Source organism: Podarcis pityusensis, assembly GCF_964106645.2.
Source record: "Podarcis pityusensis genome assembly, chromosome: 12".
NCBI lineage: Eukaryota > Metazoa > Chordata > Lepidosauria > Squamata > Lacertidae > Podarcis > Podarcis pityusensis.
Genome location: NC_138037.1, coordinates 21,937,938 through 21,949,976, shown reverse-complemented (window position 1 = coordinate 21,949,976; position 12,039 = coordinate 21,937,938). Strand labels below are relative to the sequence as shown.

General features: G+C 43.8%; 1 protein-coding gene across 6 annotated transcripts in view; it reads right to left on the bottom strand.

The window, feature by feature from the left end:
- ARHGAP21 (Rho GTPase activating protein 21) overlaps positions 1–12,039 on the bottom strand; it is a 103,630-nt gene that overhangs the window by 23,892 nt on the left and 67,699 nt on the right. For 3 of the 6 annotated variants that reach the window (XM_080974348.1, XM_080974350.1, XM_080974347.1), the window contains exons 7-8: positions 7,150–7,179; positions 3,711–5,670 (exon numbers count right to left, since the gene is read on the bottom strand). In XM_080974348.1, coding sequence (XP_080830474.1) covers positions 3,711–5,670; positions 7,150–7,179 — 1,990 coding nt within the window. Of the gene's footprint in view, positions 1–3,710; positions 5,671–7,149; positions 7,180–11,882; positions 11,993–12,039 lie in introns of those variants that run through there. The other 3 variants (XM_080974352.1, XM_080974351.1, XM_080974349.1) reach the window with 3 other exon arrangements.

The window sequence follows — 12,039 nt, the reverse complement described above, 5'->3', positions numbered from 1 at the left end:
AAGAAAATAAACTTTTTTCTCTTTAGAAGTATTGCCTTTTCTCATGTACATACATATGTAGATGGGACATTATTGTTTTGCTTGTTATTATGCTATGTATTCTTGTGTATATCACCCTGTCATATTTGGATTAAAGGTGGTATGTAAATTTAATAAACATAAAAATAATAATCAATTAAAACAACTATGATTTATTTAATTAGGTGATAGTAAAGGTAAAGGTTTGACCAAACTGCGGGAGGCAGTGGAAGATAGAAGGGTCTGGCGTGCTCTGGTCCATGGGGTCACAAAGAGTCGGACACGACTAAATGACTAAACAACAACAAAGGTAAAGGGACCCCTGACCATTAGGTCCAGTTGTGACCAACTCTGGGCTTGCGGCCCTCATCTCGCTTTATTGGCCGAGGGAGCCGGTGTACAGCTTCTGGGTCATGTGGCCAGCAGGACTAAGCAGCTTCTGGTGAACCAGAGCAGCGCACAGAAACGCCGTTTACCTTCCCGCCGGAGCGGTACCTATTTATCTACTTGCACTTTGACGTGCTTTCGAACTGCTAGGTGGGCAGGAGCAGGGACCGAGCAACGGGAGCTCACCCTGTCGCGGGGATTCGAACCGCCGACCTTCTGATTGGCAAGTCCTAGGCTCTGTGTTTTAACCCACAGTGCCACCCACGTCCCTAATTAGGTGATAGTCTCAATTATATACTAAGTGACTGTGATTCAATGAACCATATTCCTTATTCCATGCACTCCTGAGTCTTTGGGCTTCTCTTTCTTAAATTTATATGCCTGCCCACCTCTACCCCCAGTGCCACAAAACAAATCACAACTAAAGCTCAAAAGCAGTTTATGGCATGGGAACTACTTTTCAAAGGAAAACTTGTTTTAAAATCCCATTGAGGATGTCTAAGGGCTTAGCACATCTAAGCAGCTCTCTGGATCCAAACCAAACTAAATAGGCCAAGTTAAACTAGCACTTATAGAAAACTATTAAAATTCTTTAAATAGGTTTTTTTTAAAAAATCATTAAGGCCTCCTAGAAATAAAAGACATCAGAGCAAGGTCTTAAAAGGGTTTGGGTTAGTAGTAGCAATCAGGTCAGCAGTGACATGTAGTACTGTGTCTTTACTGTATATTTAATTCTTTGCATATCTAAGATTTTGCAGAAATTAATAATGCTGACATAAGGTGCACCTGGTGAGGAGGGGATAGATGTTAGTAAGAGGCTACTGCCTGCACTGGGTGGAATTGACCATCTAGCAGCTGAATGCCTGCACACTGCTATTCCAGCCATCTACTGTTTTCAGTATAACCTCTCCTACAGTCTTAAGCAGGGATGGCTAACATGTCACCCTGATATATTGCTGGACCACAACTCCCATCGTCCCTGACCATTGGGCCATGCTGGTTGGGCCAATGCAATCTGGAGTCCAAAAATATCTAGAAGGTTCATGGGGCAAGCCTTCCCAGTAAAAACAAATAAATTATGTCTGATCTGGAAATATCCACTTACCTATTCACCTACCACAAGAAAGAATGACCTCTGTGTAATGCAGGCTAGGAAGCTCTTGCCATTTTGATAGGTTGTTCCCTCTTCCGTGCCATTAATATACCACAAGTAGGTCCAAAACATTATACAGGCTTTCTAAGTCTATTTGGGAAATTGCACAATTTCCCTCACTGCTGCTTGCTGGACATGGGTGCTGTGCGGCAACTAAAACCTGGCAATGAAACTTGAGTATTTTAGACAAAATTGCTCCCATGAACTTCAGTGGAAGAACAGCATATGAATTATGTCTGTCAACCAATTAAAGAACTGTTAGTCAATTAGCAATGTGAGTTTAAGTGAATTAATTAATTAATTAATTGATTGATTGATTGATTAAATTGAAAACCCATCTATTTTTACCAGGCCTTTGTTGGGTGGGGTAGTTGGTTTCACTTTACGACTGGTTTTACTTTACGACTGGTTTTAATTTATACTATTATACCTTGCCCTGGTATTGCACTGTGATTAAAGTAAAGTTAAAAATATTTTACTATTAATTTATAAAATGGGTTATAACCAGTGTTAAGTCATAGGCAGACCTACTGAGATCAACTGACTTAGGTCTTAGTTTGTTATCACCCCCCAAAAATGTTCATAAATATGTATGTGAGGAAAACCAATAATTCTGAAGCCATAAGTATACTTACTGCATTATTAGACAATGCATGAATATCATATAAGACATTATCTTAGAAGAGGCATTCCCTGCTTTGTATGTGAAAGAAGGGGGGATGCCTCTTAAGACTAATTAGCATCTGCTGTTTTACAAACATCTGCATTAAATAGAATAAGAATGTTAATTAGGGCAGCTGTTTAAACAACTGAAAGGTTAACCAATCAATAGATTCAATACTGCAGCCCTAATATAAATTATTGCCATCTACTTTGCTCTTCTTAATCTCTCCAGCAATGTCATGACTTAACTGACCTTCACATGTATCAGCAGCTACTGTCAGCTCTCTGTGCACCTATGCTGCAGCACACCTGTGCATTGAGATATTCTTAGGAAACCAACTTACAACTTGAGTTAAAGTATAACTGTCACAACCACAGCCTCAGAAAGCACATATGTAAGCATCTGAAAGCCTGATTAATGTTAACAGTACATCAAGTGCATAACAACAACAACAACAACAACTTGTACTTTGCCCCCACCCCTACCAATCCCACTTTCAAATTTATTCAGCATATTGCTATGACCTTCACTTGCCAGTTCCTCCATGGGGGCCTCTTTTATTACATAACAAGCACAATCTTCTTTTCCTTGCTTCCAAGGCTGCAAACCGACAAGCACACTACTCCCACACCACAATTCTTCAATATCTTCTTGACCTCTATGTTCTTAATATACTGTCTGGCTTTCCCATTTCTGCTTTTTCTCCTTACAAATTACCTTATATATTTACTCTAGGGTTTTAAAGATATGTGCACATATACAAATTCAATTGTTTCTGTTTTACAAAGCTTTGCAAAAGATTGACGGCAATGACTGAGCTAAATAAGTAAGAGCCACACATGGCAATACAGATTCATTCACATTATTGCAGAATAAACCTTTAAAATCACTTGTAGCAGTGAGGGTGTATAGCAAAACTTTTTAAATTAAATATTAACTTAAGCATTTATCATGTCACAAAAATGCCTGCTACTGTTTTTATAGGTAAATACATATTAGATGCAACACAGAAAATTAAGCATGTTTATGTTCTGTTAACATCAGTGGGATTAAGACCCATCACTTACACCAAGTTGCATGGGAGCAGTTTCCCCATTGCATTTCTGCATACAACTGTGATGTGTCTGTGGATACCAGAACCAGGAAAAGGTCTAATGGCACAGGTTGCTCACATCCCTAGGAGGGGCAGTGCTAATCAGGAGAAAATCTTTCCCCAGTCAAGTAGTTGCAATAATCATACATACACTGTAGTCACACTGGAAAACATTACAGGAAAACAGCTCCCACACATGTACCTGTGAAACGGGCCTAGAAATACTGGAGCTGAACATTGTATTTTCTAGATTATACCTGCAAAAATTATGAAACTCAAATAAATTAACCAGAATGATGCATAATAATTTAAAAAATATAAAATAATAAAACCAAGTGGCAGATCCAAAGCCATGTATTAGAAGCAGAGAGATGAAAACCAATGGTTTAGCTCACCTATGAATGGAATGCATGCCAAGGAATCACCAGGTGTGCTGGCGCTGGAAGCTTTCCTTTCTTCTATTATTTTTATATGGACCTCTCGACGTGCATCATTGGGCAACCAACAAGTAGTCTCCGGGGCTGGCTCTTGATCATTTACCGCTAAGATGTAGGACTGATGCCGCAAAGGCTGTGGTGTCTGATGGCCAGAAGGAGACTTTTCTCGCAAGACAACTGCTTCTGTATCCTCATCTACAACATCCCTTGGATGGCTCTCGGATTCTTTTATATTTTCCTTTTCAAACTCTTGAACCTTCTGTCTAATAGAGACATCCAAGTTAACAGAGGTAGATAAATGCTCACTCATCTGTGGGACAAATTTGGCAGAAGCTAAACAGGTAGTAGGGGATAGAGTACTCGTGTCTATTTCTGTTTTGTGGCCTGGCACACTTTTTGCTTGTATCCTTGATTGTTGATTCAACAAACCACTGTTGTACACATGGTTTAGTTCTCTTTGGTCTGCGGTAGTAACACTATCCAGGCTCTGATTAAGGGAAAGCGACGGTTTTGCTGCATAGGGTACAGAAGTCTTCAATGAGTTGCTTCTTGTGCTTCTAGCTAATGAGTGAGATGATCTTTCCTGAAAAACGGTTGTAGGCTTTGAAGTTCCACCAGAGGTTGGCAAATCTCTGGCGGGCTGCTGTGATTTTACATCAGGTGGAGCCTTCTGGAACTGTGGGGTTGACCCTAAGACTCTGCTGTTTATTCGTCTACCATCTGAGCCATAAGCACCCGGAGCCACAGAAAAATTTGAGCCTCGAAGAGACAAGTGAAATGCATGCTGCCGGGGTCTCTCATAAATACCTCGCCGATCATCTTGCTCAGTAAAGGCAGTCCACTTGTTAGTCTTTTTTCTGTCTCTGTTTGAATCTGCAACAAGATTCTCAGTGTGAAAATTTTCTAATGTTTCACCCTGCTTTCCTAAATAGTCCCAAGACTGTGTCCTGTGATTCCGGGGGCTGATAGATGGTGAGGTTAGAGCATCTTGAGAGGCACTCCTTGGCCACTCCTTCAACAATATAGGATCTTCAAGTCTTTCCTGGGACACACTCCTTTGCCGTATCTGAATGGACTGTGGGACCCTATCATGAGAGGTGCTTCTGCGTCGTACCTGTGAAACACTGCGATTTGGTACCACTTGATTATAATCTGTTGTGTTCTGAGATGCTGCTCTTAAACTATCTAACCTTTCCTGTATGGTTCTGCAGCCATACATGTGCAAACGTCTATTATCAATGTACTCTTTGTAGGTTTTGTAATTTTTCCAGTCTATGGTTTGGTGGGCATTTGGAGAAGTGTAGTGATTGGTAGTGACAGAGGGAGAACCTGCACTTTGAGTAGGAGATCTAGTATTTGAGATCCCTTCTGGATGCCCTCCATAGCTTCCAGACTTGCTAGCTATTCCATTGGGATCTATTGGCCTTGTGAGTGGCGTCTGAGGAAGTACAATGGCAGTGGGCACTGGAGAAGGTGGTGATGTGGTTCGTGCTTTTGTTTTTATAGTGGTTTGTTCCTTAAGACCATATCTTACTTCCTCTATCCGATGTGATGGACCAGTATGATTTATTCTACAGGATGACAAGTCTACAGCCTTCTCAGAAGGCACAACAACAGTTCTTACAGTCTCGTTGTTGCAAACACAGACAGCTGTGTTAGATTTTGCAATATCTGTTGGGGATGGAGGCACTTGTATTTCCATTCTGTAGGCCTTTTCTGGTTGTGCTGATGTCCGTACAGGTCTACTAGCCGGCTGCTTACCAAGTGAAGAGTCAGGAGGTGCTTTCTCAATATCTTGTGCCTTGACAGAAGGTGGAGATGCTAACCGAGGATAACATATTGGTGGTGGTTCAGGTATGTTGCGGGCATTACCACTGTAAGCTTCATTGCCTTTCAGGTAGGCATCTTGGGAATATGCCTATACAAAGAGGATTCAAAAAGAAATGAAATTACTAAAAATGTGAATGTGAAATCATCACCATGTTACAGGGAGATGAATCCAGTAGACAGCTAAATCCCTTGAAGGGCAAGGACCTCTCATATGAAACAGCTCTTTGCTACAGGTAACTGTTCAAAGAACAAGAAGTGTCAAATGCCTTCGTTATTACTCCCTGGGTATGAAAATATACAATGGAAAGTCTCCACAAAGTATTAAGCATGTTTTATATAAGTCAAACAGCAAATCCCAGCACTAATGGCAGCTGATTAAGAGAACACAGAGATTTGTAAGCATAAACCCAAACCAAGTATTTCTGTTCATACACATCCTCAAACCCAGCTTCACAAATTCCTCCTTTTGATCTTTTTTTATGCTGGAAGCTAAAATTATGCAGCAATCGACAGGTTAAATAAGGAATTCTGTTAGCCTCAGAAAATGTGCAGCTCTTTGCCACATAGAGAAAACATATAGCCTATGTAAATACTATTGCATTCAATACAGATTGCTTTTCTAAAAGGTACAATTACTACATCTAATGTGAGTAGACAGTGGCAATGTCTTTGTTGGCAGCCAACGCCCACCCTCCTTCCAAATAATCTTACATGTTACTTATTCCATGAATTCCATACTACTCACAGCAGTGCCATTTTTTAACCCAAATACACCACCAACATACATGCTCAGGCAGCTATTTATAAGCACTTCCTTAGAGTGGAATGCAGACTATCACAAGCCATATATTCTTTAGGTGCTTCACAATTTCCATCTTACCTTGCATTTTAAGAACCTGACTCCTAAGGAAACCATTTGCTTTACATATTGCATGTTTCCCTTGCATCAAGACATTTCTGAAACCATCGTACAACTAACGATGCAAGATCTGCCCGGAACATACAAATGCTATTATTTTAGACTTTGCCATCACTTCCTTTAGTGGCAATATGAAATTAAAAGAGCTGGCAGCACACAGCTTGCCAATGCACAAATCTTTCCCGAACATTTTTTTTTAACACAGCTTAGGTGTGGTATCATATTACTGCGTTTCCTGCTTAAATCATAACATGCTCCATTCAGCCAAATCAACATGCCCTGCCTTAGCATTAGACAGGTTGTAAAAGCCCAAATGCAGCCATAAACATTAAACTAAGAGCAAAGTGCTGAGGATGAGAAGGGCGAGATACTTAAAACACACGGCTGCAATAAATATCACTGACAGCATTAGTTAAGTGCAAACGAAATATTAAAAGCAAACTGGCAAGAAATAAACCAAATAACTAACAGAAACACAGGCACACATTAAAAGGTAACAGAATCAATATTACAACTGAGATTCAGCTAACCAGCAGATATAGCTTGCTTTCAGCAACTTGCAGGCTTTAACAGTCCAGCATCTTGCAGATCTACCAAGAAACACATGCCTTACAAAAATCAGAGAAATGGCTACAGTACATTTCTTACCAGTGCTGTGACATCCTTTGAAAACTGCAGCTGGCAGAAAACAGGAAAACATAGTAAAAGCTGCTTATGGGTGTAAAGACAGAATTATGTGGTCATGTTGAAGCGGGATACACAGCAAGCTAAAAATACATCTACACCGATTTCTCTGGAAGATACCAAGAGAGGTAAAGGGCAGTGGAGCATAAACAATAACTTCAGCCTCCTTGTGAGCATGTCTGTCTCAGGCTTTTACCTGCTTCTTGCATTTATTCCCTAGCCTTCCAGAAAAAGAAAATACAGTTGTGCTGTGTTGCTTCAGTGCATCTTTTCTGCTGCAAACGGAGCCCTCTGGTTGTGCTACAAGGCATCCCTTCTACTAGAGCAACATAACGGTCTTTCATCTCCCCTGAGCTGCTACCATCCCTGCTTCCAGATGACGAAACAAGGGTTTCATTATGCATTTAAAATCCATGCACCCCTTCCCCACATGCATCGGAACAGAACCACAAGCTGTCAGCTGACTGCAGCTGCTTTCATACTCTACGTCTGACATTAGAAGGATGATTTCAGAATAATCCTCAGAGAAAAACAGCCTCCCCATGTGATCGTTTTCATTTTGTATATCTTTGGCGTTTCTTCAGTGACAAACCAGAGACAGGCTGTGCTTCCAATTGCAAGGTGCATGCTAATACAGCTGTCTGATTTTTGCATGCTCTCTCATGACGGAAAATGGGGACTCTGCATTCGTGTACTTTTCAGATTAGGAGGGGGAAATAGGAAAGCAGACATAGACGCATGAAAAAGCAAGCTGTGGTACAGTCTAAGGAAACAACACATCCGCTCACACTCTGAAATATGCCAATACTGCCTCCCTAGTCCAATTTAGGCATATATACTCAGCCCAAATCTGCAGGTTTGCAAGATACCGTATTTTTCGTTCTATAGGACGCACCGGCCCATAGGACGCACCTCGTTTTTTTTGGGGGGGGGATGAATAAAAAAAATTATCCCCCCCCCGCGGCTGCCGCCCCAAGCCTCGCGTGCTTCGGGCTGCAGGCTACCGCCCCAAGCCTCGCGCGCTCGGCGGGACCTCCTGCCGGGCGCGCAAGGCTTGCAGAAACTCGCCCGAAGCACGGGGAGCCCTCCGGAGGGCTCCCCGTGCTTCGGGCGACAGGCTGCCGCCCCAAGCCTTGCGCACTCGGCGGGACCTCCTGCCGGGCGCGCAAGGCTTGCAGACACTCGCCCGAAGCACGGGGAGCCCTCCGGAGGGCTCCCCGTGCTTCGGGCGACAGGCTGCCGCCCCAAGCCTCGCGCGCTCGGCGGGACCTCCTGCCGGGCGCGCAAGGCTTGCAGACACTCGCCCGAAGCACGGGGAGCCCTCCGGAGGGCTCCCCGTGCTTCGGGCGACAAGCTGCAGCCCCAAGCCTCGCGCGCTCGGCGGGACCTCCTGCCAGGCGCGCAAGGCTTGCAGACACTCGCCCGAAGCACGGGGAGCCCTCCGGAGGGCTCCCCGTGCTTCGGGCGACAGGCTGCCGCCCCAAGCCTTGCGCGCTCGGCGGGACCTCCTGCCGGGCGCGCAAGGCTTGCAGACACTCGCCCGAAGCACGGGGAGCCCTCCGGAGGGCTCCCCGTGCTTCGGGCGACAGGCTGCCGCCCCAAGCCTTGCGCGCTCGGCGGGACCTCCTGCCGGGCGCGCAAGGCTTGCAGACACTCGCCCGAAGCACGGGGAGCCCTCCGGAGGGCTCCCCGTGCTTCGGGCGACAGGCTGCTGCCCCAAGCCTCGCGCGCTCGGCGGGACCTCCTGCCGGGCGCGCAAGGCTTGCGGACACTCGCCGGGGCTGCAGGCTGCTGCCTGCAAGCCTTGTGAGCCCGCGGGAACTCCCACCGGGCTTGCAAGGCTTGCGGATAGCTTCCTGAAGCCTGGAGAGCGAGAGGGGTCGGTGCGCACCGATGCCTCTCGCTCTCCAGGCTTCAGCGAAAGCCTGCATTCGCTCCATAGGACGCACACACATTTCCCCTTCATTTTTGGAGGGGAAAAAGTGCGTCCTATGGAGCGAAAAATACGGTACCCTACTTAAAAACCACAAAAAATGCACCACATTAGCTCTGCCTGAATATATAATCTGGGAATGACTAAAATGATAAATTATAGGAAATGAACCAGTTTTGTATTAATGAAGGGAAAGAAAATTTGAAAGTATATCAGAATATAGCATAGTTCTTCTAGATAATTATTTTAGTATATATTTTCATTATTTTTAAAGTCAATGAAGAGCATTTTTTTTTAAAAAAAGAAATATTCAATTTACAACTTCAAGTTCAAAACTGCTTAATATAAAATAAATATACAGCAGGGGTGGGGAACCTGTGGACTACAATTCCCATCAGCCTCAGCCAGGATGGACTGAGGAGAGTCTATAGTCCAGCAATCAATGGAGAGCCATAGGTTTCCCACCTCTGTGGTACACAGGGTAAAGTCTTCCCAAGGTTGGTGCAAGGCATAGTACCTCCTGGGAAAGCCGCTTCCTGCCCTCTTCTCTTCTTCTCCCCCCCTCACTTTTGATATGTTTTGCTGCCAATGTGGCAGCATGCCTATGCTTCCTCACTGTGGAAGGGACTCACTCCTCAGAATGAGACATTCTAAGTGAGGTGGCTCAGGAAAGGACCTGCCCTGCCTCTGCTTTTCTTATGCTTCTAATTATTTAAAACAGGAATTTCTATTTAAAAACAGGAATGAGAGGCAGCAACATGGGCAACCTCACTCAGAATACATCACTGGGGAAGGAACCCCCTTTGTCAGAGCAAGGCATGAAGAGGGTGGGCACTCCAGTGACCCCGGAAAAAGCCAAACAGGTGACAGCATCTGAGGCAAGTGTGCGGGTGCCTGGGAGGCACCAATTCACCACCCCCAGTCCCTGAAGTAATTAGCTCAGTTTGTCCAATGGTAGAGCCACCCATAAGCCTTTCCACATTGTTAACGACAAAGGCAAACCCAGATTAAAATCAGCTGAACTTGCATCCCACTAAAATCAATTGGACAAATTAATAATGACTTTGGTCTTATTGATTTTGATGCAAATTTACTGCATAATCCCGAATAAGGAGCAAAGCGGCCGAATGACTACGATTCCAAAACCCTGCTGGCTTCATGCTGGTCGGGCTGGAGGTGGGCTTACCCTCTTCCCTCCCACACATGTAAGGTAATTTAAAACAAATAAAAGGGGGGGATTAAATATGTCCCTTTACTTATTCTACACATCTCCATTCCACTGGCCTCTCTCCGATGTCACTAGTGCCTATGGGCTAACCTATGATATATTTATTTTCATATCTGGAGCACAGGGGAAACACATCATGCCACAGAGGCTGTAAGAAGATACGGGCCTTGTGCACCTCTAAATCAACCAGCTACGTCCTAACTTCTGGACCTGCCAAATGATATGTAGAATTGTAGAGCTGGAAGAGACCCTGGGGGTCATCTAGTCCAAACCCCTACAATGCAGAAATCTTGCCCACAGCCACCCCTGGGTGGGCTAGAACCACCAACCTTCTAGATTACAGCCAAACGCACTGCCCCACTACACCATGAGGTTTCCATGGACACTAATATGCTACTGAAGTTACGCAGTTTGACTTCACAAAAGTACAAAAAACGTAGATGATCCCATAACTGTTTACACCAAATGTATCCTCACAAGATCACAGAAGGCCATAAGCCTATCCACAAACAGACGCACAGCCATTCACTGTCACAACTGCTTCGGTTTATTGAAATGGACGCTAGCAAATTCTGAGCATGCCTGATAGAAGAAAACCTGGAGATTTCTAAGAACAGCTGTGGTAGCATGTCCCCATAGCAACAAGCTGCGGAAATTAAGCTTCTAGCCAAGATCCAATTAAAACACACACAACTGAGGAGGCCGCACCCTCAGAGGGGAAAGGCCTCAAAGTAACTAGGGAATAAATAAATAAAAACCAAAGTAACTGGTGAGGGAAACCCGTCTAGGGTGTGTCCCTTACAAGGCACCCAGCCTCAAAATACTGGTAACGGAAAGAAATATTGTACATGGGTTATAGGCCTAGTAGGCCTTTCCATTTGTTCAATCTGAAGGTTTGAGGCCTACTGCTTGCTCTCAGGATCCTTGCCCTTCTTGACTGGCAGTAATGGACTTGCCACACCAAACCTCCTAAGTAGTGAATGCTTTACTGATGGGAAGGGGAAGTTCATACTGTCTTGAAAAAAAACAGTTCTAAGGCCTTTACTGAAGAAATCAAATTTGCACTTCCAACCATCCTTGATAGTTATCACACAGTATCCAAAGCATCATTTTAATTTAATTTCATTCTTTTGTAGGATGACATTGTAGTAAATGGCCTTAAGGAGCACCAGAGGAAACAGATGATTTAGGTTTGTTTCTAATCTGGCTTTTATTTATTTATAAAAGCATTGATATACCCCCATCTCATGTAAAACACCAAAGCGGTATGCAACAATGTATACAAATGAAACGAAACATAAAAGCACCACGAAAAATATACATTAAAATGACTGCCTAATCCGCAGAAAAATTATACTAGCTGGCCTATTCAGTTTAAAGGGTCTTCAAGAAATGCCTGGGAGTTAATCTGAATCTCTTCTCGAAAAGTATTCTGTCTCCACACAAGATCGCCCTGGTGGATTATTTACACTGGGGAATGGATAAAGAGATTGAGACCCTATTGATTCTCATGGACCTCTCAGCGGCTTACAGTACCATTAACTATGGTTTTCTTCTGAGATGTCTTGCTAGATTGGGTCTGGAAAGACTCAGGTTTTTTCCTGGCTTTTGATCTTTGGTTTATACAGTTGTCCCAAGGTTCTATTCTATTCCCATTTGAAAAACAACAACAGGAAACTGCTGGCGGATGAGG